Source organism: Sphaerodactylus townsendi, linkage group LG07 (assembly GCF_021028975.2).
Source record: "Sphaerodactylus townsendi isolate TG3544 linkage group LG07, MPM_Stown_v2.3, whole genome shotgun sequence".
NCBI lineage: Eukaryota > Metazoa > Chordata > Lepidosauria > Squamata > Sphaerodactylidae > Sphaerodactylus > Sphaerodactylus townsendi.
In genome coordinates, this window is record NC_059431.1 from 16,494,808 (window position 1) to 16,522,727 (window position 27,920).

The 27,920-nt window shown below is 45.7% G+C and overlaps 1 protein-coding gene and 1 long non-coding RNA gene across 14 annotated transcripts in view; one reads left to right on the forward strand and one right to left on the reverse strand.

Moving 5' to 3' along the window:
• TCF4 (transcription factor 4) overlaps nucleotides 1-5,799 on the reverse strand; it is a 422,824-nt gene extending 417,025 nt beyond the window's left edge. For 2 of the 13 annotated variants that reach the window (XM_048502998.1, XM_048502987.1), the window contains exons 1-3: nucleotides 3,601-3,794; nucleotides 2,554-2,645; nucleotides 625-697 (exon numbers count right to left, since the gene is read on the reverse strand). In XM_048502998.1, coding sequence (XP_048358955.1) covers nucleotides 625-697; nucleotides 2,554-2,645; nucleotides 3,601-3,679 — 244 coding nt within the window. In that variant the 5' untranslated portion in view covers nucleotides 3,680-3,794. Of the gene's footprint in view, nucleotides 1-624; nucleotides 698-1,048; nucleotides 1,204-2,553; nucleotides 2,646-2,960; nucleotides 2,982-3,600; nucleotides 3,798-4,181; nucleotides 4,299-5,067 lie in introns of those variants that run through there. The other 11 variants (XM_048502992.1, XM_048502991.1, XM_048502989.1 and 8 more) reach the window with 11 other exon arrangements.
• Nucleotides 3,823-27,503, forward strand: LOC125436206. Its single transcript, XR_007245017.1, has 4 exons — nucleotides 3,823-4,221; nucleotides 21,873-22,064; nucleotides 24,246-24,296; nucleotides 27,402-27,503. It is a non-coding gene; the product is annotated as an uncharacterized LOC125436206 (long non-coding RNA).
• Nucleotides 27,504-27,920: the final 417 nt, after the last annotated feature.

A 27,920-nucleotide genomic window follows, 5' to 3' on the forward strand; every position in this document is an offset into this window, starting at 1 on the left:
ACAGGAAGATTCAGTTTTTGTTGAATGCAAAACTTTTTCCTTTTCTCGTGTGTGTGTATATATAACAAATAAACACGCATGAATGTCAATAGGGTCTTTTAAAAGGAGTAAAAGTCTTTAAAATCAGAATAGCAGATTTTTATGAATTAAAAAAAATGATTCAGTTATACGACCTAGACATTTGCTAATGAATCCCTAAACAATCCATCACCAAACGATAATCTCTAAAACAAAACGAGGGCTTTACAAAAAAAACTGGTTGGATACTGACCGAGAAGAGGATTTATTCCTGAGGTGTGTTTACGTTCCTCACATAACAAAGGGGAAATGGCTTTTGGGAATTTTAAAACTACCAACATTTCATTTTGTGTAAAACTACGTGTAAACTAGTTCTTGCAGAATAACCACTGATGTGAAATATATTTTAAGAAATGTTCTGTAAGACGCATATGGCAATACAAACATTACAAATTATTCAACTGAAATCTCAACAGAAGTCCTCCCCCCCCCCCCACACACACACCGCCAAAAAACAGAGTTCTCTCACTAAAACACGCATGCACAGCAGATGCAGAAAAACATCTAAGGACACTTAACTGCATGCTAAACACAAACTGTACATACTTGAGCCAGTAAAATGTCCACTTGCCAAAGAAGTTGGTCCATTTTTTCCGCTGCTTACAGGAGGTGAAAACATCTAAAAGAAAACAAAGAGGCATTATTGTTGGTAAACAAGATTATTTCCCTACCGTCCACTGAAAGCTTAGCTTTTACTTTGAATCCATACAAAAACAACAACAACGGTTTATTTAAATATGCCGAAATATCTCCCATCTCCATTTTTCACAAAGGTAAAGCAATCTCAGTGGTCCCCACCCCACCTTTTTCCTTGTGGGTTTTATTTACTACCCAAACAATATATTATTGAGATGAGGAGGGGGCTTAGATACCCCAGCTACAGCATTAAGCTTTAAATCAGGCAGGTAAAAACACTTCTAAAACTCTCAGATTGACAAAGATGAGGGGGGGAAAAGTTTGTGAATGAAACCTTGGTCATAAAGGTAGCTATATCCATTTCCATCCCGTTTTAGGATTTCCACCTGCCCTAATTTTTCATTTCGGCTCTTAACGTGAGAGCAATCTGAAGCAAGACACTCTCTCTCTTTCTCTCTCCCCCTCTCTCTCACACACACATTCTCCAGCATTTATTTCGACCCTAATTGGTTTCCATCTTCTTGTCTGGTGGATAATACGCACCTTCCCTGAGTCAGAGACTACAAAAAGCAAAGGAACAAATAGGAAAGGGGGGGCCACCGAGCTGCCTCAGGCTACAGTTCCTAGCCAAACTTCCCAAAGCCATTTCTCTAAAGGAAAGTCTCGGAGACAACAGCAGACTGAGATTGCCCCCATTTACAAAGATGATTTTATTTTTCCCCCACCTCCCAGCACTGAAATTATTTAAAGACACAAATGCATCCTACATCAAATTGACTTGTCTTGGGTTCTTTTCCCCTTCTGTGAACAAATAAATAAAGACTTCTGACATATTGTAAGAAGGGGGAGGGGAAGTTTAGGAGGGGGAGAGAAAAGAAGGGATGGGGAGAGACACAAGCAGAGAGGGAGGTTAAAGCACTAGGCAGCTATCCAGACCTGGTTACCATTTGGACTCAGAACTAGAATATTTACCCCAAAAAAAATCCTACAGAGAAAATAAGCTCTTGTTATTAAAAAGAAAAACCACACGCACAATCCACTACCCATCAGTGGGAAGGGGTCCACGGGAAAGATGCCACTCATTCATTGATAAGCAGAAGCAACCGGAGATTTCAGTGAAAACTTGAAATTGAACTAGCCTGGCTTTCCTTTCATTTTCCACGTGCCAAAAAAACGAAACAAGGGAAGAACGAGGAGGACACTGGAAGAGGACACTGGGTGTAACCAACTAGACTATTTGTCGGGGTGCAAGTCATACTTTTAAAGTAAAATGCACGATGCTAAGCAACTGGATGGGAAATATTGCAATTTTTACAAAGGATGTGGTTCTTTTTTGTCGGGGAGGGTCAACTGATAAGACCTCACCCAAATCAGCCGCATCCAATATCCCATCTCCTTACAGATAATATAAATGTATTCTAATTGTAATACCAACAATAACAATAGTAATAGGAACACAGCATGCATATTCACTGTGGATCTCGCTAGTGGTTAAAAGTTACTCTATGGACTTAACTTGCAGCTTTTGTTTTGATTTAGTGTCACACTTTGGGGGGTAGTTTCAGAGGGTAGTCGTGTTGGTCAGCAGCTGAACAGTTAGATTCGAGTCCAGCAGCAACTCAGGAGGTCGAATAGAGATTTGGGGCATAAGCTTTCGAGAGTTAAAGCCCCCTTTGACTCTCCCCTTGGTATCTGACGAAGGAAGCCTTGACTCTGGAAAGCTTATACCCCAAAGATCTCGCCTGTACGGTGCTACCGGACTCGAATCACACTTTGTGGGGAGGGTGTTTTGTTTGTATTCTTTTACAGCTGTCGTTAATTTCCACCGTCGTTTCTTACCGCACTGAAATCCAGTAAATCACTGAGTTCTTTGTCCGTCCCTAAGGCAGCCATTCGCTGTTGGTGGTGCATTTTAGCAAAATCACACAAACCTGGAAACATGGAAATAACCGCAATCAGAAAACCCAGTCGCGAGCCTTGCAGGAAATAACAATCGGATTTTCTTTAAAATGAGACTAGGAGGGGAGGGAGGTTGGAGGGGGGGGGAGAAGATGGAGGAGTAACAACAACGGGGGAAAGAGTACAGGGAAGGCGACACTGTAGTTCCAACCAGCCACTCTCAGCCCGGTTAGCAGCCAACTCTAACCCCAAATCCAGGAGAGGGAGAGAGAGAGAGAAGTGGAGCCAGACTAGGCAAGCCAGATCTTTATGCAACAGGAGGTTCTGCAAATAATGAATGAGCCCACCGTGGAAACTGCAGCCAGCCGCTCGCAACTTTCTTCTCCAAATACATATTTCGCCTCCCCCCTCTCTCGCGGAGCAAGTCACGGATTTCGCAAAGGCCACAACAAAGTCTTGCACTCAGAGTGGAGCCACAGACGCAGGCTCGGTGAAGAAAAGACCGGGGTTGGAGTGGGGGGCAGAGAAGAAGATGGATGGGGGGCACTTGAGGGGAAGGCTTGTGGGGGAGAGAAAGGGGAGACCGACCTTTGACAATCTGCCTAGATGCCTCTTCTAATTAAAACTGCTGGGGGGTGGGGGGGAGAGCTTTAACCCTTGACAATGAGCTGTCTCAATCTAAGGATGAGACCAGAGTTGAAAGTAACTAAACTGCAACTAAAGGGTATCATCTGGGGCCCGTTCGCCACCAAGTCATCCTTTCTTTGAAACTGAACAATTGGGGAGGGGGGGGGGAAGGAGATGCAAAAGGCCACTGTGGCCTTCCCCCCCCCACCCCCCAACCCACCTCGCGGAAAGAAGAGGGGCAGGTTTCAGGGGTTTCAATGAATCCAATACTGGGGTCCCGTTCTATGCGCCACGACCACAACCAACTCCGTTGCAAAGACATTGATTTGAATGGGGAGCGGGGTGGGTGGGGGTACCTACCGGCCGAGAGAGGCGAGAAGGGGTTCCCTCTCCGAGCGCAGCCCCGAGCCCTGGGTTTCATGGCTCGCAATCCCCGCATCCACCGACACGCAGGAGGAAAGAGATGGGGCGAAAAGACACAAAAAAGAGGCGAGCGAGCGAGACCCCGCTGGCGCCACGCGAAAAGCTCGCCCCGAACTGGAGCGGAGGGGGAGGAAAGAAGGGAGAGAAAAAAAGAGGGGCAGAGGCAGAGGGGCGGCGGAGGGAGGAAGCCCCGATTCGGAACCCCAAACTCTGGTTCCGCTTGGGGGGGAAGCGAGAGGAAGGACCCCAAACCCCGATGCCCCCCCCCCCAGTTCCCCAAAAAACGCACGCAAACAACTCCCCTCCCCAAGAAACCCGGACTGCAAGTTCAGCAAAGAGAGGGCAGAATCAGCAAACGGCCACGCTGCTCCTTGGCTTTCCAGAGGATGTTATCTTCCCCCCCCACACACACACACACACACCTCACACACAATTGCACACTCCCGGGCACCCACCCCCCTCCCCCCCCAAAGAAGAAATCTACAGATCGGGCTCGGAAAGAAAAAGCAAATGGGCACCTCGTTCGCTTCCATGCCCGGGATCGGGCGAGCTGGAAAGGTACGCACGCGAGTCGCTCGGGGCTTCTTTCCGCCTTCCTGCCCGCCTCCCTTCCTCTCCCCCACCCCGCAGCCCGAGCCCCCACCCCACCACCACCACTTTGGGAGATTTATTAGATTGAAAAAATAATAATTCTCACGCGCGCACAGGCGCGCGCACACACACACACACACTCGCGCGCGCAGACGCACCAGGCGGCGGAGCAACTTTATACTCCGCTGCAAAAATTATGCACGTGATTGCAAAAGACTTCCCCGCAACTCGCAAGGCGCTTTCCCATCTGCAAACGGCCCCCCCTCCCCTCCAACCCCACACCATTGTTCAGGACACCTGTAAATATTGTCAACTTTGGATCCGAGGCGACTTTTTAGAACCTGGATGTGACCCTGCCAGAGAACCCCGTTGTAAAGTTTTTGTTTTGTCCGCCCCGAATTGAGTATTTGGGTTTTTTGCACTGGCGAGTTTTCTTGGGTGGGGGGAGGGGGGGTGCCAGCCTCCTCCCCTCCCCTCCGCCTCCCCAGCATGCTCAACTTTAAATTCCAAAATGTTGCTACTACAAGGTGCACGCCATCCCCTTCCCCGAGAGAAACCAGACTGCTCGTTGCTTTCTTGTTTGTCTCTCCAAGCACGACATGGAAACCAAAGCCATTCTTTTTCATCGTGGGACATGCACATATATATATATTCAGCCTAGTATAGTTAAAGGTGTAAACTGCACGGCGCCGTTCCAATCACATCGCCCCCAAGTTGCATCAAGTGAAAAACACGCTGGGATGCACATCTTTTTTTAAAAAAAGAGAGAAAGAGAGAGACACAGAGAGAAATCGCTCTTAAGAGTAACTTTACCTTAAATGGCCTCAAATATGTTCACAATATTCCAAGGAAAGGAATTTTAGGGGAAGAAATGACACAGCTCTTCTGCAAAAAAAGGTGCTTGGGTTGTTTGTTTGTTTTTGCCTCACGTGTGTTTAACCCTCCGAAAAGTACTTTTTTTTTTTAAACTCGCGCACAGTCTTGCTCCAGAGAATATTCCACACCTTTAAATCAGTTTTACACCGAGAAAGGAGTTTTGCTTTGTTTGGGATGATCCACCATTAAGCCATTAAAAAAAAAAAGAAGAAGAAGTCCTTCCCACCCAAACAACGCGAAATGCAAAAGGCAGCCGAAAAGGACGGATGGGGAAATCACAGCAAAAACTGCAACGCAAAAGGAAGCTCCGATAACTTTCCCCGTCACGAACACATGGCTGCAAATAAACTAGTTTGCAGAAACAAAAAATCTCGGTGGCAGAGCGATTTGCCCCCCTCTGTCTTTTCTGGTTTTTGCTTTCCCCCCTTAAAATTAACGTCCCCCCCAAAAAAAAGTCTTAAACTTGTTCCGACTTTACAGCTCTCTCCTCCTCCTCAGCATCCTCATCCTCATCCCCACCACTGACTCCCCCGCGGAGAAATGGATAGCAAAACGTTTCCCTGCGAGATGCAACATTGTAATCCATTCACATCCGGGCAATGCGGCGGTGCTTAGAAAGAGGAAAAAAAGCCGCCGCCGCCGCCGAGCCTGCTGCACGTTGCTCGCTCCTGCCGCGTCGTCTGTTGCAGGGCGTGACGACAAAGAGGAGGGCGGGAGGGACGGAGCATAGAGAGGTAAACAGCCCGGCTAGAAAGTCAGGCAAGATGGAGGAGGCAAAACTCTCTGGGAAGGAAGCGCAGGGAGCAGGAGAAGCAGGAGAAAGTGAAGAGGAAGAAGTGAAGTCCAGGGCTTTCCCCGCATCAGCTGGTTCAGAGTTTGCATTGAAAATCTAGACAAGGAAATAGAGGGGAGAACAGTGCCCCCCCCCACTTGTGCTAGCCTTACCGTTAAAGATGCCAACTCCAGTTTGAGAAGTTCCTGGAGATTTGGGGGTGGGACCAAAAAAGGATTGAAAAAAGCAGAAGGAATTATTAACATTAATAATGTATACAATATGTGCCCCCTTGCATTTTGTAGCGTCTTAAATGATTATGCGGTGTTACTAGAGTTTACCTTGCCTTATGATGAACCAGCAAGCCCTTCTCTCTATCAGACTGAAGCAATTGATTGAGCAGATCCAGCAGTGAATATAAATAAGTGGCAAAATTGCATTGCTTGTACAATATGTCTTTATTTCACAGTGTGGCGTAGTGGTTAACAGAAAGAGGATTCTAATCTGGAAAACTGGGTTGGATTCCCCCCTCCACGTGAGCAGTTGACTATAGGGGGGAGAGGGAGGGGAGAGACCCAAGTCGGGTATCGTGCCCAGATGCCACCCTCCAAAGCAGTCATTTTCTCCTAGGGTTCTGATCTGTGTTGTCTGGAAATCAGTTGGAATCCCAGATGACCAGGAGGCTGGCAGCCTTTCTTACAATGTAGGAGAGTTTACATTCTCTGGCTAGGATTTAGGTTGCAGCAAGTTCTAGTTTTCTGTGAGACAGCTGTGCTTTTGCTGTTCAAAAATCTTGAAAAATTATTGTGATGACAGGTTGCCATATGGACAATTGTATTGGCTCAACCAAAGCTCTCTTCATTTATTTACAATATTTTAATCCCACCTTTTCACTCCATTAGGGCTCTCAAAAGCTTTAGCCCTTTAGCAAGTTGCTGGAATTAGAGGATGCCAATTTGGGAGAGGGGGAGGGAGAGCTGAAGCCATCACATTTTAAAGTTTATATGTGGAGGAAGCATGAATGTGAAGGCATGCACACCATACACTACATGCTGTGGTTCTCCACCTTTAATGAGAGGAGCGTAAATCCCTGTGGATCTATTCTGCTGCATGAAGTGGTCTGTACATGTGTGTTTTGTCTCCCAGCCACCATTCAGATGAACCGGGCAGCCCATTTGACGCCTGATCATGTCTCTTGTAGGTGATCATTCTGATCAAGCTGATCAACAAAGCAAAAATGGTACCTAGAAATAACCTGCTGCAGGATGTGCCCAAAGGAAACAAAAAATACAACACCACTTTTGGTCACCTAGAGCTCTCTGCTCAAACCAGTCCATCCTGGATCATATTTCTCTCAGCCCTGGTGAGCAGACCTTTCCTGGCTTACTGGGAGTCCTCTAAAGCAACTTCTCTCTGACCACAATAGACAACTAAATGGAGGCACACGCTCAGCACCAGACCTTACAACAAGCACAGGCACTAACTTTATCCTCATATATACTCAAAAACATGATATAATTAATACATATAATTAACTTGCTTTAATTATAGAAATATAATGATAATTTATTAAATCACATGACCCAAGAACAGCAGCTGTACTTTTCTAGGCTGATTTGTTTACTCATTGTCAGTGGTGGAGTCCAAAAATTTTAGTAACAGGTTCCCATGGTGGTGGGATTCAAACTGTGGCGTAGCGCCAATGGGGCTGGGTGGGGCATTCTGGGGGCGTGGCCAGGTATTCCGGGGGCAGGGCATTCCTGGGCGGGGCTGTGGCAAGGACGCAGCCGCTGCGCCAGTCCTTGGGCGGGAAACGAATGCATACAGACGCAGGCTGCCACACACGCACCTCCTGCTAGACTGCTTCAAGTTCTGCGCGCTACTGCTGAGAGGAGGGGCGTAACTAAGGCAAAAATCATGTGGCAAAATCACCAATTAGTAACCCCCTCTCGGCACACACAAATAATTAGTAACCAACTATCGGGAACCTGTGAGAACCTGCTGGATCCCACCTCTGCTCATTGTCCAATATCACATATTCCACTGTGTTTCAGAAGTGGCCTTCTACTCTGTACAATAGACAGACAGGTCTAATCCTCTGCAAAAGATTAATGTTGAACATTTAAAATCATAATAAACAGAAACCAGTGGGTATGAACATTTTAATATTCCAGTGCATTTGGTTGCTGGTCTAAATTACTGGAACTTCAAAGGAAGAAGCCAACCTGAGACTGCTGAATTAGAATTCATTAAAAAGTTTTAGATTATTGACCCCTCAGATCTTAAAAGGGACCTTGCATTCATCACTGGAATAACTGGGATATATACAATATATTGTTTCTGTTATTTTCTATCATTGTATGGGCTTATCTTGCACTAAATTTTACAATAATTTTCCTTCCCATATCTGACTATATTTTGGAGTGGCCTTCACCCTGTCAGAGTGAACTGAGACACTTTTTATTAGATCTTTGTATCTCCCATAGCATACACATACAAACACACCTAAATGGGTATACACTCTACTGCATTTGATGAAGTGAACACTGACCCACCGAATGCTGGAATAAAATCTGATACTCTTTAAATCCTACTAGAATCTCATTGTATTTTCTCCCTAGTGACTGGCTCAAGGTCCCCCCAGCAAGAGGCTGTTTGGAATTTTTTAAATTAACACTGATGATCTGAAATAAGTGAGAGTTGCCATCTTCCAGGTGGAGTCTGGAGATCTCTCAAAATTACAACTAATTGCCAGACTAAATACATTAGTTTCCCTGCAGAAAACGCTGCTTTGGTGGGTGGACTGTATGGCATTGTAGTCTACCAAGGCTCCTGCCATCCCCAGGATCAACCTCCAAATCTCCAAGAATATTCCTCCCTGGAGCTGCCAACTCTAAAGGCCTGTCAACTGGCGGGAGCTTGGGGGCAAGGATATGGGGGTTGCATCACACGTAGCATGACATCACTTTCAGGAACCAGTGTGGTTAAGAGTGTCAGTGTAGTATCTGGGAGACCCAGGTTCAAATCCCCATTTGTGCCACGGAAGCTCACAGGGGGATCTTGGGCCAGTCATACACTCTCAGGCAGACCTACCTCGCAGGGTTGTGGTGAGGATAAAACGGAGGAGAGGAAAATGACGCAAGCTACTCTGGACCCCTATTGAATTAAACAAATAAAACCATTAAAATGAATAAAACCATTAAACAAATAAACACTATAGTAAAATTGTAGCATTTCTGGCAATTTCTATAGCTATGTGACATCACTTCCAGGTTTTTCCCAGAAGTGGCATCACGTTGCACACAATGCCAGCAATTATTTTTCTCCCACTGCTGCTTGAAACTGTGGCAGGCAATGAGGATGGCCTGCAGGAGTCCTTCTACCATAGCAGGCCCACATTAAGCCCAGAAACAAACTGGAAGGTACCAACATTCTTTTAACACTAAGGTGATAAGTACACAGTGGCTAGCACCAGTTAACAAACTAGCTGCCAAACCACCAGGTGAAATTTCTGAACACTTTGCAGAGGCAGCCCCATGTATAACATATTACGGTAATCTAGTCTGGATGTTAGAGCATAGATAACTGTGGCTAGTTATCTGTTCAAGAAGGAGCACATCTGGTGCACCATTCAAAGATGATGAAAGGCACTGGGAGGTATAGACGCCACTTGCACATCCATCAGCAGTGCCAGATCTAAAAGCACTCCAGGCCAAGCAGCAAACGTGCTCAGTCCCATAAAGTACAGTCAAATGCCACTTACATGATCTCCTACATCCTTAAAGAACCCCTTCTCCTTTTCCACCTGTATTGAACAGACAAGGCTTTTTTGTTTGGGTAGCCTGTTTTGCTAGGGTTGTGCTGATGTGTGACTTCATTACATTTCCATTTATTGCCCCACTGAAAGTCCAAGATCAAGAAACGAATTGTGTCACTTTCATTTTACTAGCTGCACATGCGACGGAAATTAGACACTGACAGCCAGAGACCTGACTACTTGTTTTAGATCGCTGTGTGAAATTTAGTTTTGGTTGTCTCCTCAGCTTCACCGACAGCTCAGCTCCTTCACCTATTTCCAACCTAGTTAGTTTTTCCTAACAGTTCCTGCATCAGTCTTGTTTGTTGCAGAAACTTTAGAAATAATATTAGCAGATCATTGCATTTCCCCACTTAGCACACTGGGTCTTTTGTCCACAGAGTTGCAATTTCAGGCTTTGGTAGGAGCATATATTCAAGATTATCTTGCAAAAATAGAATATTTTAAAAGTATTTTTGGACTTTATCCATCCCTCAGCCACCCCGGACCAACCACTTGTACAGTAAGGACATGGTTTCTCAATATGTTTCGCCTCAGGAAATGTAAGGAATACGACCCCTTGTCTTGGTTATCCTATATCAAAGTAAGGAATACAACTGGTCCTATTGAATTATTCTAAAGCATCTGGTTCTGAATATTATTAACCTGGAGACCTACACCTCTGTTATTCTGTAGAGATCTGAGGAATATAACTGGTTCTCTTGAATGTTCTGAGGAGATTTGGGGAGCATAATTGATTACCGTATCTTGGTTATCTAGGGAAACTTAAGGAATATAATTTGTTTTTTTAACACTGAGGTGATGTAACTGGTTTTTTTTTTAAATATTCTGGGGAGATTTAAGGAATATAACTGATTATCTTGGCCCTTCAGTGTTAGCAGTACTACTGTTTCTCTCACTTATCTAACACTTCATATCTTTTATTCAGTTGATATATGTTATGCTTCTCAAGCATTCCCTTCTAAATTCCTTGTTCCTTAATCCACTGCTGCACTCATGAGACAATGATAGGGGAAATGCACATGCTATGTAGAAATACTGAGGTTAATGATAAAATAAGGTCAGAATCCCATATTAGTGCAACAAAAACATCAACAGCAATAAAACTCACCTTCAGAGCCAACTATTTACCTCAGAAAACTGCTATGAGAATTTTTTAGACTGGCCTTGGGTTGCTTCAGTTTGCTTTTGCAATGATCAGTGTTTTTGTCATGTTTTATTGTATGAATTGCTCTTTACAAGCCACAAGAAAGGGCCCCTCAGGACTATAAGGCAACAGAAGCGGAAGGATATCTCGAATATTCTGGAATTTGCTGCCTCTAAATCAGTGGTGGGATTCAAAAATTTTAGTAACAGGTTCCAATGGTGGTGGGATTCAAACAGTGGCGTAGCACTGGGCGGGGCACGACGGAGGCGTGGCCAGGCATTCTGGGGGCGGGGCATTCCTGGGCGGGGCTGTGGCAAGGACACAGGACGTGTGCCCCAGGTGCAGTTCCCCTTCGCTCCGCCTCTAGATTCAAATAATGACTGTTTAAAGTATTAAAAAAGCAATATACTGAAAGGTAGTGTATTATTTCTTTTTTATATGATTGATTTTGAATAATAACATAAGGAGAAAAACCAAAAACTGTTTACAATTGTTAACATATTACAAACATATCTAATCGTCTATCTCTCTCAACCCCCCCCCCAACTAAAATTGCCGCCTACCTTCCCATATTTCCCTCCCTCCCTACTTTCTACTTCCCCTTCAGATTCCTATAACTACTTTATCTATTCCACTTGAAAGAAAACTAACAGGGAGAGATCCAGAATCCTTAATCTAGAAGAGTAGTTTAAACTCCTCTCTTTCCAATATAAATTTCAAGGGGAAAAAAGAAAATGAAAAATCTTTACCTATAATACTTTCCCAACCTTTATACCAATGAACAAAAAAAATTAGAATTACTATATATTGTATCATTTCATACACACATGTAGAGGTGCCATGGGGGGCAGGGGGGCCGCAGGGGACCCTGGGGTACGATTTTGCATCCCCACTTGACAAGATTATTACCCCCTTGTCCCTAGTGGAGTTACTCATTAATAACCGGTTCTCTGAACTGAGAAAATTTTAGTAACCGAATAGGCTGCATCCCACCTCTGCTCTAAATGATTAAATGGAGGTGAAGGCTCCGTTTTGACAGTGTGCACTATTTAGGAGAAGAAGAGAGGCAGTGAGGTGTAGTGGTTAAGGGGTCAGACTAGGATCTGTGAAACGCAAGATCAAATCTGCATTCTGCCATGGAAACTTGCTGAGTCACACACTGAGAGCCTACTTGGTGTAGTGGTTAAGAGCAGGTGGATTCTAATCTGGAGAACCGGGTTTGATTTCTCACTCCTCCACCTGAGTGACAGAGGCTTAACTGGTGAACCAGATGTGTTTCTGCACTCCTACATTCCTGCTGGGTGACCTTGGGCTCTAGTCATAGTTCTCTCAGAAGTCTCTCAGCCCCACCTACCTCACAAAGTGACTGTTGTGGGGAGAGGAAGGGAAAGGAGTTTGTAAGCCACCTTGAGTCTCCTTACAGGAGAGAAAGGTGGGATATAAATCCAAAACTCTTCGCTGCTGCCTCTTCACTGTCAGCGTTGACCCTGGCAAGTATTTGGATAGGAGACCACCAAGGAATACCAGGGGCATGTATGCAGAGGTGGGATCCAGCAGGTTCTCACAGGTTCCCGAGACTAGGTTCAGAGGTGGGATGCAGCCTATTCGCACCTATTCGGTAGAACTGGTTACTAAAATTTTCTCAGTTTGGAGAACCGGTTATTAATGATTAACTCCACTAGGGACAAGGGGGTAATCTCTGTCCCTGGGTACAACAAATCTTGTCAAGTGGGGGATGCAAAATCACCCCGCAGGGCCCCCTGTGGCCCCCCGCTGGCCTCCCACATGGCACCCCCCACATGTGTATGAACTGTATGAAATAATACAATATATAGTAATTTTTTTTGTTCATTGGTATAGCTAGGTTGGGAAAAGCTATTATAGGTAAAGATTTTTTCATTTTCCTTTTTTCCCCACTTGAAATTTTTTTGCACTGGAAAGAGAGGAATTTCTAAGCTTACTCTTTTTAGATTAAGGATTTTACCTGGATCTCTCCCTCTGTTAGTTTTCTTTCAAGTGGAATAGATAAAGTAATAAGAATCTGAAGGGGAAGTAGAAAGTAGGGAGGGAGGGAAATATGGGAAGGAGGGAGGCAATATAGGGTGTTTTAGTTGGGGGGTTTGAGAGAGATAGACAATTAGATATGTTTGTGATATGTTAACAATTGTAAACAGTTTTTGGTTTCTCTCCTTACTTATGTTATTATTTAAAATCAATCAATACAATTATATAAAAAAGAAATAATACACTACCTTTCGGTATATTGTTTTTTAATGCTTTAAACAGTCATTATTTGAATGTAGAGACGAGGCGAAGGGGAACTGCACCTGGGGCGCGAGCGCGCTGCGTCCTTGCCACAGCTCTGCCCAGGAATGCCCCGCCCCTGGAATGCCTGGCCACGCCCCCGTTGTGCCCCGCCCAGCACCATTGGCTCTACGCCATTGTATGAATCCCACTACCATCGGAACCTGTTACTAAAATTTTTGAATTCCACCGCTGAGTAGGTTACTAATTATTTGTGTGTGCCGAGAGGGGGTTACTAATTGGTGATTTTGCCACGTGATTTTTGCCTTAGTTACGCCCCTCCTCTCAGCAGTAGCGCGCAGAACTTGAAGCAGTCTAGCAAGAGGTGCACCGGCGTGCGTGGCAGCCTGCGCCTGCGTGCATTCGTTTCCCACCCAAGGACCGGCACAGCGGCTGCCCCGCCCCGGAATGCCCCGCCCCGGAATGCCCCGCCCAGCCCCCGGAATGCCCCACCCAGCCCCATTGGCGCTACACCACAGTTTGAGTCCCACCACCATGGGAACCTGTTACTAAAATTTTTGGATCCCACCACTGCATGTATGTCATGGAGGAAGGCCTCAGAATATCTCCTGGAATTACAACTGGAGACCACTCTAACTGCCAACCTCCAACCTAACAGCCACTCTCAACTGCCACTCTCCAAAGTCAACGTTTTTTTAAAAAAACCAGACATACACCCTGGGTCAATCAGGGCGTTCAGGCTGGTATAAGGCACTGGCAGATAGATGTTCATCACAGCAGGAGATCTCCAGGTTGCACCTGGAGGTTGGCAACCCTAATCAATTTTAAGGATTTCTTTTTGAACATGGCCTCAAATAAATCAACCCTCTTGGCTTTCCCCCCATCTTCAGGCATACTCCAATGTCACCTTCAAGACCTTTCCTTTCTTGTAATTTCCCAAAGAATTTTCTCTTCCATACACACTAGGTTTGCCAACCTCCAGGTGGGGCCTGGAGACCTCCTGCTGTGACAGACAGTTAACTGCCAATGTCTTGTATCAAGTATGAAAACCCTGATTGACAGGGGGTTAAAAATGAGAATTCTACTTTTGACCTGGGAGAGTGGCAATTGAGAATGGCAGTTGAGAGTGGCTGTTATATGTTAGAGGTTGGCAACTAGAGTGGAAGAAGGAGAGGAGCGTGGGATCAAACGGGAAACAAAACTTGTAGTCCTTCCCTGAGGGAAATAGCGCCAAGGAAAAGGGGGTGATCCCTAACAATTGCTAAAGCAGTAAAATTGGAACCAGTCTGTATGTTCCTGCCTCAACTTACTGTAGAAACGTTGTGTCAAATAAGCTGGTGCCTGTTTATCTAAGGAGTGACAGCCAAGTGGCCTCAACAGTTACAAACACCTGTCGGTGGAACAAAATAGAAAGTTTCCCTTATTCCTGTTGCCTTTTCATCTGCCAAGCTTCAACCTGAAACCTCCCTGACAATTTGACTTGACCGTCTTCCCATAAGAGAAAAATAAAGGATATTATGTGCTTAGAATTAATACCAACCGTTTGTGTTCCATATTCAGACATATGCTAAATAAGGATTTTCCAGTTCCTCGGCTTCCTGGGCTTGGTCAGAATATAGCTATGTAAATGTCTTCCTTCTGGGGAGTTGAGGAACGGTCATACCTGTTACCCCAGGACCCGCAATTACAACAGATCTCCAGGCCGAAGAAGAAGAAGAAGAAGAAGAAGAAGAAGAAGAAGAAGAAGAAGAAGAAGAAGAAGAAGAAGAAGAAGAAGAAGACGAAGAAGAAGAAGAAGAAGAAGAAGAAGAAGAAGAAGAAGAAGAAGAAGAAGAAGAGAAGAAGGAGGAGGGAGGGAAGGGAGGAAGAGGAAGAGGAGGAGGAGGAGGAGGAGGAAGAGGAGGAGGAGGAGGAGGACGACGACGACTTTGGATTTATATCCCCCCTTTCTCTCCTGCAGGAGACTCAAAGGGGCTTACAATCTCCTTGCCCCTCCCCCCTCACAACAAACACCCTGTGAGGTAGGTGGGGCTGAGAGAGCTCCGAGAAGCTGTGACTAGCCCAAGGTCACCCAGCTGGCGTGTGTTGGCATGCACAGGCTAATCTGAATTCCCCAGATAAGCCTCCACAGCTCAGGTGGCAGAGCTGGGAATCAAACCCGGTTCCTCCAGATGAGATACACGAGCTCTTAACCTCCTTCGCCACTGCTGCTCACTTCCCCTGGAGAAAATGGCTACTTTGGAGAGTGGACTCTATGACATTGTACCTGCTGAGGTTCTTCCCCTCCCCAGGATCCACCCCCCAAATCTCCAAGTATTTCCCAGCTCAGGTGGTTTCTGCACAGTGTCCCATTTGGGGGAAGACCTTCGCACATGGCTCTTCCTCAAAACGGGTTCAGCCTGTCATATTTCCCTCAACCCGGTTTTAACAAAAGTTACCAAACTAGCAATCTTTTTGGAAAAACCAAAGGAGCCACACATTAATTTTATTTATTTATTAGTTGGATTTATTATACCGCCCTATCCCCTCAGGGCTCTGGGCGGTGTACAGTTTAAACAAACAAAACCACGTACCCCAATAAAGGCCCTTTCCCCACTCACTGTTTGCTGCGCGCTAATCTCGCCAAGTAGCGCTGGGTCCACCTGCACTCCCCACTACAGGGGCGGCAACAACGCAGCCGCCCCGACTCTGCTGCTCTTGTGCCCCCTCAGCGCGGGTCATTCTGGCGCTGCTCAAAATGGCGCCTTTTGATGACCCCGTGCAGGCAGTGGGGAAGCCTGGGAACACGACCCTCGCGCTAAAAAGGTCCTGGACCAGACGAAACCAATGTCATTTTAAAAGTGGGGAAACGGCCCATAATATATTACATTTCAGTTAAAACTCATTAAAACATCCAGTACCTCCAACTCACAAACCTAGTCAACAGTAGCAGCAATATCAGTAGCCCAGTCGTATGGCAGTTGAATCCGAATGTAATTGCAAGTGGGAAAGTATGTACAGATGGCACCTCACCGGCCGGCCTCACCAAAAGCCCGGCAGAACAACTCCATCTTGCAGGCCCTGCGGAACTATTCTAAGTCCTGCAGGGCCGTGATGGTCGGGGGGAGGTTGTTCCACCAGGTAGGGGCCAGCTGGATCATAGAGGGGCCCAGGGCCACCAGCAGATTAGCCTCTGCTGAGCGCAGAGGTCTATGAGGGACATATAGGGACAGACTGTCCCTAAGGTACACAGGGTCTGCAACCTGTGGCTCTCCAGATGTCCATGGACTACAATTCCCATCAGCCCATGGGTTGATGAGAATTGTAGTCCATGAACATCTGGAGTGCCACAGGTTGCAACCCCTTGATTATAGCAACCCAGACTGTTTGCAGTCACTTCCTGGAGGGGTGAAATCTCCAGTGCGAAGGCAAACAGAGGAAACCAGGTTCTTTAATAACTTGTTACACACATTATTAGTGTGTGTTGTAGAAACCCTGTCAAGAGTTTGCAACCCTAACACACGAACACACACTTTTATATAAGGATGTCGGTCAAAGTTGTATTGGTCTGACCAAAATTTTATTTGTCTGATCCATTACCAGAACAGAAAAATATTAACAACAGGCAGAGGGGAAAAGGATTTTGTAGTATGTGCCACTGCATGTCCAAATTTAAATCTTGTGCATTATTATATTTAGATAGAATGTTTCCATAAAGGTTTGACTGTTATAAAATTAAATAAACTAATTTGTAATTAGTGGTAATATGGTAAATTTTGTTTTGATATTCAGATATACAATCCAGAGGTAAGTTTTCCTTTTGTGTATGCTAAGTTGACTAAATGCCTCACTTCGCCTCCCATGTTCTTGATCAACCATTACCCTGTCCAGAGGTTTTGAAACAAACAGATTGCGGTTAGTTATTGTACTGTGTTGCTTCCAAGACAGACTAAGGACACTGAATAGGTCATTTCCCCCCACCCCAATCCCATGTAAGGTTTCTCCCAGAGGTTGTATTCAGATGGATGCATTTATTTACGTATGATACATAGGACAGCCAGTTTTGGGTTGGGAAATAGTTGGAGATTTTGGGGTGAAGACTGAGGAGGGCTAGATTTTGGCGGGAAGTGGGTCTTCAGAGGCACAGTGCCATATAGTCCGCTTTTCAAAGTGGCCATTTTCTCCAGGTGAACTGATGTCTCTCACCTGGAGATAAATTGTAATTCCTAGAGAACTCCAGCCACTAGAAAGGAGTTTGTAAGCCACCTTGAGTCTCCAAGTGGTAGACCTGGGCACCTCGCCAGGTTTCAGGCAGTAAACCTGGGCACCGTAGACCCAGAGGTGGGATCCAGCAGGTTCTCACAGGTTCCTGAGAGTACGTTACTAATTATTTGTGTGTGCCGAGAGGGGGTTACTAATTGGTGATTTTGCCACGTGATTTTTGCCTTAGTTACGCCCCTCCTCTCAGCAGTAGCACGCAGAACTTGAAGCAGTCTAGCAGGAGGTGCACCGGCGTGCCTGGCAGCCTGCACCTGTGTGCATTCGTTTCCCGCCCAAGGAACGGCGCAGCGGCTGCGTCCTTGCCACAGCCCTGCCCAGGAATGCCCCGCCCCCAGAATGCCCGGCCACGCCCTGTCATGTCCCGCCCAGCCCCATTGGCACTACGTCACAGTTTGAATCTCACCACCATGGGGACCTGTTACTAACATTTTTGGATCCCACCACTGCGTAGACCTGGGTGCCTCGCTGGCTTTCTGGCAGTAGACCTGGGCACCGTTGCCAACCTTGCACTCCTCTGTGAGATCGGCAGACGGCTTGATCTCTCCCCCCCCCCCCAGTATCTAGGGGAAATGGAGTGTGCGTGTGTATGTATGTGCGTTTGTGTGTGTGCGCGTAAAACTCAGATTTTGCCTGGGGGCCATTTTTCCTAGATACACCTCTGGCTGCTCCTGCTTATCTTCTGAAATCTGGCTCACCTGGGGCTATCGGTGTCAGGGTATTTATTTACTTCATTTGCATCCCACCTTTTCCCCCAGTGGAAACCCAAGATGGCTTACATAATTCTCCTCTTCTCCATTTTACCCTCACAACAACTGTGAGGTAGGTTAGGCTGTGAGTGTGTATGACTGGTCACCCAGTGAACTTCCATAACAGAGCAGGGATTTGAACCCGAGCCCAGCTCTCTAAACACTGCACAACACCACACTGGCTTAAGGGTCGCAACAGGTTCCAGGTGCAAAAAACTATGTGTTGTTGTTTTGTTTTGACTAAATGTAATCTAAGCAAAGCAATGTTAATAAAAACAAAGGTCTGGGAAGAAAAAGAACTGTGACATCCTATTGATATTGTATGCAGTTCAGTATATAGTCCAGTGACTAGCATATGTACCAGGAAATTGCAGTCAAAGTTTATTTTTAGAAAAAAGCAATATGCACTGATTCTGTTTTGGGTTGCCATCTGTCTAGCAGCCTAGAGGGGAAAAAGTCTTGTCCCTTTAATGGAGCCTTAATGGGCAGTTATTTACCAAGTGATGTTATTTACCTCCATTTCCACTCATCAAGCTTCTATTAAAGGTACATTTTTCTTCAGGCCATCAACCCTAATTTCTGTTTTGAGAGGTGTGACCTTTGTAGAGACCAGAAGAGAACATTTTAGGTGCGGTCACTCATAAAGACCTCAAGCAGTGCTATAAAGTGATTAATAATATCACCACATTAAAACTGCTAAACATGACCTTCAACTACCACCGCCACCCTTTTCAAATTAAGATTCCTGCTCTACCCATTTTACAGATTTACATTGCCAGAAATCAGAGTGATATCTGTCTTCCCAAGTGCCAAGCCTCCTTTTAAAATTAGTCCCTGATCCACAGAGTTGAAACACTACGGACCCTGAGCAAAAACTGAAACCAATTTGGTAAAATAATTTGCTCTCTAGATGGAAAACCTCTATTATTAATTCCATCTCATCCTCCTCTGTTTCAAAAGAGCTTAAGGCAGAGCACAATGCGCATGGGCCCGTTTCTGCACAAATCTCCAAAAACGTTTTCAAGATGTTGGTATTGGTTATTGACCTCACAGCGGCATGAGGGCCCTCATACTCTCGCTTGAGGACCAGCATCACCCCCCTTATGTCCCAAGCATAGACCAGCTACGTTGACGGCAGTGGCGGAACTGCTGGGAAACCCCTAGTCTCTCCTCGACGGCGATGCGAGGCTGGCCTCGACCCGGGCCAGGGCCTTTACGGCTCTGGCCCCTGCCTGGTGGAACGCTCTCCCTCCAGCTGTCCGGGCCCTGCGGGACCTTGGTGAGTTCCGCAGGGCCTGTAAGACTGAGCTGTTCCACCGGGCGGGCTTTGGTGAGGGCTGGTCGGCGGATTCTGCGAGAGATCCTCCCACTGGGGCTGCCAGTTTTTCCATCTTGGCGGGGCCTTGATTCCACATGTTGGGCCCTGCCTTTCCCTCCTCCCCAGCCTTTTTTTGATCCGAGGCACCTGTCTCTTTTAATCTTGCTTGCTTTTAAGCTTTGTCATTTTAAGAATTTTAAGGGAAAACTTTGCTGCTGTGGAAATTTGGTTTTAATGTGGTTGGTTGGTTTTAGTTATGTATTTTTTTTATTGTGCAGTTATTGGAACAGCTGTATTGTGAGCCACCCTCGGCGAGTCTCCCTTTGGGGGTGAGGCTGACCTATAAATCTAAATACACATTAATACACACATTAATAAGCTAATAATAATGACCAATAATAATAATAAATAATAATAGTGTGTATTATTGTTATACAACCAATGTGTGTCATATGTAATGAATTCACAGCTGCCAGATCTTTAGCTGGTTGTTGGCCTTACCTATTACAATCATGACTCTTAGAGGCCTAGGAAGTTATAATGCGTAGTTATTATTATTATTATTAGTATTATTATTATTACATATTATTACATATTATTATGAGCCTCACCCAGAGGCCTAGGAAGTTGTAATGTAATAGGCAGAAGTATTATTATTATTATTATTATACATATACATTATTATTATTATTATTATACACATTACAGCACAAAAGCACAAGTGTCTGGAATTCATCTCTGAATATCGAGGAGTCCTTCCCAAGGACCTAGGATGATTAGAGGTATTTCATGAGAATATGTGCAGTTCCTAGAAGTGCTGCTTTCTGCAGCATGTGGATCTGATGTTCTGTTCCAAGTTTAAGGCTTTCCAGATGTTTTTCAAGATTTCTTGGGGGGGATTCCTCCCTAGAGCACCGACTACTAGTGGGATTACTGTTGTTCTTTTTTGCCACAGTCGTTCAACTTCAATTTGTAGGTCCTTGTATTTTGTGATCTTTTTCCAGCTCTTTGTCCTCTACCCTGCTGTCAACTGGCACAGCAACATCTATGAATCCAAAACATGTTTTTTTCTCTACCGCACTGTTATGTCTGGGGGTGTTGTGTGCCAGGTGTCTGTCTGTCTGTATTCTAAAGTCCCAGAGTATATTGCTTCTTCATTTTCTGTGATCTTCTCTGGCTTGTGCTCGTACCAGGTCTTGCTACAGGGCAGGCCGTACTTTTTGCAAAGGTTCCAGTGCACCATTGCTGCTAGCCTATTGTGACGTTCGAGATAGTCAGTTTGGGCTATTTTCTTACAACAGCAGATGATGTGCTTATTATTATTATTATTATTATTATTATTATTATTATTATTATTATTATTATTATTATTATTATTATTATTATTATTATTATCAATTCCCCCCACTTTTGTCCGCACTCACCCCCTGGAAACTATGGCCACATTACGTAGTTCTCTCCTTTTTTTTAGTTTGTTGATTAATCAATGCTTCACAGCCTTGTGCTGTGATTCTCTGTGTCTTGTATACTCAATGCATCAAAGATAACCCCCCCCACACACACACACACACCAAAAAAAATAATAAGAAATGCTCTAATAAACAGGCTAGGGGAACAGATAGTAAGCTTACAAAATGTCACTGAGGAGGAAGTTCAGAGACAGCAGAGAGTCTCATAACATGTTTTAAAGAGATATGCATAGCAGATGAAAACGTGTTAAAATATTTCAGCCTCAAGGGTTGTTTTAAAAGGGGATTCATTTAAAATGTGTTGAGGCTGGAAATAAAACGTTTTGGGGTAAAAACAATGCGGAACTCCATGCAGGAAGCTTTCTATTTCCTGCCTAGAACATTTTAAACGAATTGTGCAGAAAAGTCCACACGTTGCAGTCCTAACAACAGCCTGGTGAGGTGGGTTAGGATGAGAGAAAGTAACGTGCAATAAAGTTTCCCAATGGGGCAGAGCAAGGATGTGAATTCAGGACTCCTCTGCCTTTATTCACTTACCATACTCAGTGGTGTACCTGTGGGGGTGGGGGTGGGAGTGGACAGAGGGGGGGGGCAACACCCCAGGCACCACTTCTGAGTATCATGTGGTAGGCACAATCAGTTGTCCCTTCCCCCATGAGAGCTGCTTTGCATTGCCTGCTGCCACTGCCTCCTCCTGCACCACCAGCCGCCCGCTCCCACCCACCCACTGCCTAGAGGTGCCGCTGCCCACCTGCTTCTTCTGCACACAGCCCACCCACCATCCCGCGGCTCTTCCCTGGCCAGCATGCTCCCTGGCAATTTTGAGGGGAGGGTGCAATTTTGAAGCGGACACAATTTCAGTACTTGTCCCAGGCACCATTCTCTGCAGGTACACCAACGACCTTACTGGCCTCTTGCTGGTTTCATTGCTGCTCAACTTTTACTTAGGAAAGAGAGGGGAGAGAAAAGAAGGTGGAAAAATGGGAAACGAGAAGGAACTAAAAGAAAAGAGAAGCCAATCAGAAGTCAATCAGAAGCCCCTTCTGACGTCATCTGCATTCTAAAAACACTGGTGGGCACCACAATGGGACCCCTAAAGTATACCATACTGAGAAGATGGCTGTCAGGAATCAACCCGTGGTAGGTATAATTTCCATGTGTTGACAGGTGGATTTATTTGCTCAGGCAATTACAGTTATGAAGAGAAAGAGCCTCTGAACTGTTTGCATCTTCTTATTCCCTCTTAATGCTCTCTTTCCCTTGCCGGCTCAAATAACAGCAGCTGTTACAGAGGGAACCCCCCCCCCCACACCAATCTCTCTCTCTCTCTCTCTCTCTCTCTCTCTCTCTCTCTCTCTCTCTCACACACACACACACACACACACACACCAGAAATGCTACCACAGTAACAGCAAAATGTTATTTTTCATTTGCAAAATTTCACATCCTTAATTTTTAGCCAACAGAGCTCTTAAGTAGAAGAAGAAAAAGAAGAGGAAGAATTGCTTTTACACCCCGCTTTTCTCGACAGTAAGGAGTCTGAATTTACTATACTCTGTCTCAGAAAAAGATGTTAGTACAGTCAGTTGAAGTGGCTGAGAAAATTCTATGTTTTTGCATTAGAATATAGCCCTTAACGAATATGAGAATTGTAATTCATTTTTACATGCTTCCTTTCTCGAAACTATTGATTTGTGCATTCTTGGACGTTATTAAACTGAATGCCAAAATATAATTTTACTTTCAAACGGATGGAGAAAGCATGGATAGGTAGACACTAGGACCCAGGTGAAGCATTCTACAAAAAGCAGATTCAGCATATTGAGTTCTATGATGGAGGAACATACAATCCTACTAACATCTTTTTCTGAAACAGACTATACCCATCAACTTTGGGAGACAGAGAAAAAGTTGTCTTGGTCCATTCTGTCTACCTAGTGCATAATCTATCATGTTCCTTAGTCAGCATCGTATTTCAGTCACACCTGGAAGATTGGGAAGGGAGAGAGAGTTCCCCATGATAGTATATGACTGCTTTACAGGCTAGCATAAACAAACAGCCTGACACTGCCCAAGGGACTTCCAATAGAAGTTTCCCCAAACCTGTAAAATGAGAAGGGATGTATCAAGCCAGATGCTCAGGTTGCAGCTTTTGTGCTTATGTCCCACAGGTTTTTTTTTTTTTTTTGCTATTTTCTGTGTTGCAACTAATGCACTTTGAATACACTTTCGTAACTGTTTGCAAGTGGGTTTTCCTATTCCGCACAGTAAAATTCAGCTGCAAAGTGGATTGAAAGTGCATTGAAAGTGCATTGTTCTGCATGTGCGGAAGGGGCCTCAGTCACAGACAGAGACATCCTGAGAAGGAGCAGGATTGGCCCTTCTCCTACACATGAACCGTGAAGAGGTAGGGTATTATTACTCTTTTTGAAAGAGGCGTTCATACTTTTCTTCCTTCCCCACTTTTCAGTCCTCTTCCAGCACGAACAGTGTCTGGGTCTGACAATAGCATGAACAATTTCACACCTGCCCATGATTTTCCATCCCTGCTTTAATTATGCAGCACAGAATCAGTGAATCAATTAATAATGTATCACCCACATATTGCTAAAATCTACACCCCACTCCCGCACACAGTCTGACATCAGTTAATTTTGTGCATGCTACCCCCAAATTAGTTTTGTCAAGGGTGGTCGCTAATGGTATTGCTAAGCAGCCGCAAAAAGTTTCCATCAGTATGAGGAGGAAGAACAGGGGAGGGGAACAAAATACCTATTTAAACTCTGCTGTTGTTGCTTCGGTCTTCTTTGAACTCTGCCAGAAGCTGTGTGGCGCTGTCAGCGCACTGTTGTCGAAGGCTTTCGTGGCTGGAATCAAGTGGCTGTTGTGAGTTTCCTGGGCTGTGTGGTCAAGGGCTAACAGTTTTTGCTCCCAACATTTCGCCCGCATCTATGACTGGCGTCTTTGAGAGGTATGTCATGGTGCGAAAACACATCTCGTCATGACATACCTTTAAAGTTGCCAGCTATGGATGTGGGCGAAACGTTAGGAGCAAAAACTACCAGGCCATGACCACACAGCCGGGAAAGCTCACAACAGCCTGTCAGCACATTGGATATACCCGCTTCAGAAAAGTCATGCGTAGAGGCTGTAATTTAATTACAAGTGCTTCTAGAAGAGAGCTAGGGCACATTGGACAAATGTCTTCTCTCTTTTTAAAGCCTTCAGCAGAGCCACATGATCAGGTGCTACAAGGAGTCTCTGTTGCTCTATGCAGTTGTGGCGAGAGGGATGTTAACCTGTGTTTCCCTTTTCCATTAGATCCAGTGGTACCTAAGAGGGGAAGAACAATCCAAGCATCCCATCTCCAAGGTGAACATCTCCTTGGTCCCTCTTTCTATTGCCTTTCTTGCCTATCCCTCTAATTTGCTTTGCTGCCAGTTAAATGTCTCATGTGCCACTGGAATCTCAACCTTTACTCTCATGTGCCACTGGACCCCTCCCCTCCCTTGAATGCCATCCCTCACTCCCTCCCCTTCCCTTGCATGCTACCCCCTTTCTCACTTCCCTCCCTTGCATGCCACTCCTCCCTCCCTCCCCTTCCCTTGCATGCCACCCCTCCCCTCCCTTCGCTAGGGTGGGTGGGTCATGTCCAGATGCCGGGGCCCCTCCCCCTCCCTTGCATGCCACCCCTTACTCCCTCCACTTGCATGCCACCCCCCTCCTTCTCCCCTCCCGATCACCAGCTCTTGGAAAATGTAGCAAAACAAGTGACCGAACTATACTTCATACGTTTCCCTCTCCCTCCAAGCCCGCACTCATAAATGCCTGTTTTATGCAAGTGATTTCCTTACACAATGAGCGGTTTATTTACGCAATGAGTGATTAAAATGTGGAATTCTCTGCCAGAATATGTAGTGATTGCCGCAGGCATAGACGGTTTAATAGGGGATTAGGCAGATTCATAGATGATAGGTCTGTCAGAAGCTACTAACCCTGGTAATGAAAGGGAGCCTCTACATTTAGAGGCAGTAAAGCTCTGAATCCCTATGCCTGGAGGTAACAGTAGGAAAGACCTCAGGCTCTATGACTTGTTTTTGCCCCTCCAGGAACTGGTTGACCATTGTGCAAGATGGGATGCTGGTCTAGATGGGCCACTGGTTTGATCCAGCAGAAGTCTTTTTTATGTTCCAATTGCTCTTTGAATGCCACTTCTACTCTAATTCAATATTCCTAAGAATGAACCGTGCATCTTTTATCTCCCTCATTCCTTTCTATTATACCTATTTCTTAATGTGCCCCATCCATGGGTACTTAAATCCAGAGATTGGGATTGTGCACAGGCAAGACAGATCTTTTTACAAGCCTAAGAAATGTTCCCCACCTCCCCTAATAGAAACAGTGCCTGTACCTTTAACTAGAGCAGTGGTGGCGAACCTATGGCACGGGTGCCAGAGGTGGCACTCAGAGCCCTCTCTGTGGGCACGTGTGCACAGAGTTCATCATGTGGGGGGGAATTGCCCCCCCACACACACACACACGTCTAGGCTGGCCTGGGTCGCTGGACTTGATGTGCATGCACCTCAGTGAGCAGACTCAGCTGGCAAGCCTGGTGCCTGTGCTCCAGGTGGCTGCTACCGAGGGGTGGGGGCAGAGGCGGCAGAGATGCTAGAGAGGCACAGAGTGGCACATGAGGGGCTTGCTGGAGGCTACAGCAGGCTGGCCAGAGGTGGGATCCAGCAGGTTCTCACAGGTTCCCGAGAGTAGGTTACTAATTACTTGTGCGTGCCGAGAGGGAGTTACTAATTGGTGATTTTGCCACGTGATTTTTGCCTTAGTTAACACCCCTCCTCTCAGCAGTAGCGTGCAGAACTTGAAGTAGTCTAGCAGGAGGTGCACCGGCGTGCGTGGCAGCCTGTGCCTGTGTGCATTCGTTTCCCACCCAAGGACTGGCGCAGCGGCTGCGTCCTTGCCACAGCCCCACCCAGGAATGCCCCGCCCCTGGAATGCCCGGCCACGCCCCCGGAATGCCCCGCCCAGCCCCATTGGCACTATGCCACAGTTTGAATCCCACCACCATGGGAACCTGTTAATAAAATTTTTGGATCCCACCCCTGGACCTATGTCCACCAAGGCTTCTGATTGACTATTGGAGATTTGACTGACTGTTCAGATTATTTAAAATATTGTTTTGGCTGCAGCTACCACTGCAGCACAGGGATCTTCATTATCTTACTGTTACTAAAAATTTTGGATCCCACCACTGAGGCTGGCTCCTGCTTGAGGGGGGTAAACAGGTTAAATTGCCATGTTGGCACTTTGCGATAAATAACTGGGCTTTGGGATGCAATTTGGGCACTCGGTCTCAAAAAGGTTCTCCATCACTGAACTAGAGAATATCCTCTGAGAACTCAGTAGCCATTGTGGTGGTTGCTATGCCACCACAATGCTATTGCCAGTTTCCAGACATTAATTTCTGTAAGGGGCAGGGGGCTTTCCAGACCTCTTATGGCCACATGCTTCACCCCTCCTCTTCTGCCCGGCCTCAGGTCAAGCAGCAATCACTAGGCACATTGCTATTGTATACTTTGTGCAACTTACCCACAAGCAACAGTGGCGACAGCCTTCACTCAACCTATGTGACTTGATTGGGCCTAGCAGTTGCTCACCTGAGCAAATCGTTACCACACAGCTTTTGCAAATTGGCCAGGAAAGAGGTTGTCAGAGAGTGGGAATGAGAGGAAGCTGAGACCCAGAGTTTTGTGGTGTTTAGATTGTCCGACTAGGATCTGGGAGACTCAAGTTCAAATCCCTGCTTTGCCGTGCAAGCTTGCTAGATGACTGTGGGCCAGTCGCTCTCTCTTACTCTCTCACAAATAACAAGATTCAGGCCCAACTGCACCTTGAAAACCAACAAGCTTGGCAGGGCATAAGTTTTCAAGAGTCTAAACTCTCATTGTTACTTATGAAAGCCTTGTCAGATCTTACAAAGGGAGCCTCTCCAGAGCTTATATCATTGAAATCTTCTTGGTCTTGGATTTGAATCTTGCTCTTCTACTGCAGACCAACCCAGCTTCCCACCTGAAATTAGCTCACAAAGTTGTTGCTAAGGATGAAGTGGAGAAGAGGAGAATTATGTTATCTGCTTTGGGTTCTGATTGGGGAGAAAGGTGGAGTATAAGAGAAATGTATAAATAGTAAATAAAGGTGAAGACTGATCAGGCAGATTAAAAAAAGACTAGTTGGTGAATGGGAAGGAGAGAAGGAAGCAGGGAAAGGGGAGAGGATGCGGGGGCTGCCAGGAGGGGAGAAAGAGGAAACAGTATAAGTAGGGGGATACAGGAAGAAAAAGTGACACCTTCCGCACAATTTCTTACAGGTTCTTTATTTGTTTTCCATATTTATCAACACTGCTGCCTGCCCTGGTAATTTTTCATGAAACTTTGGCTTCATTTTTTATTCTTTCCTCCTATTTAGTTCAGCGAGGACTGTCAGCAGGCCTGGCACAAAACGTCCTGCCCCATGAATAAAAGTTAAATGTGTGGAAAAGGGCAGGTGAAGCTTTACATCACATAGAGGTAAGTGTGATGTAGAGCTTTATGTGATGTAGAGCTTTACATCACATAGAGGAGCAGCAGTGGCGTAGTGGCTAAGAGCAGTGGCTAAGAGCAGTGCACTCTGATCTGGAGGAACCAGGTTTGATTCCCAGGTCTGCCGCTTGAGTTGTGGAGGCTTATCTGGGGAATTCAGATTAGCCTGTACACTCCCACACACGCCAGCTGGGTGACCTTGGGCTAGTCACAGCTTTTTGGAGCTCTCTCAGCCCCACCCACCTCACAGGGTGTTTGTTGTGAGGGGGGAAGGGCAAGGAGATTGTCAGCCCCTTTGAGTCTCCTGCAGGAGAGAAAGGAGGGATATAAATCCAAACTACTCCTCCTCCTCCTCCTTCTTCTTCTTCTTCTTCTTCTTGACATCCCATTAAGTTTCTATTAAAGA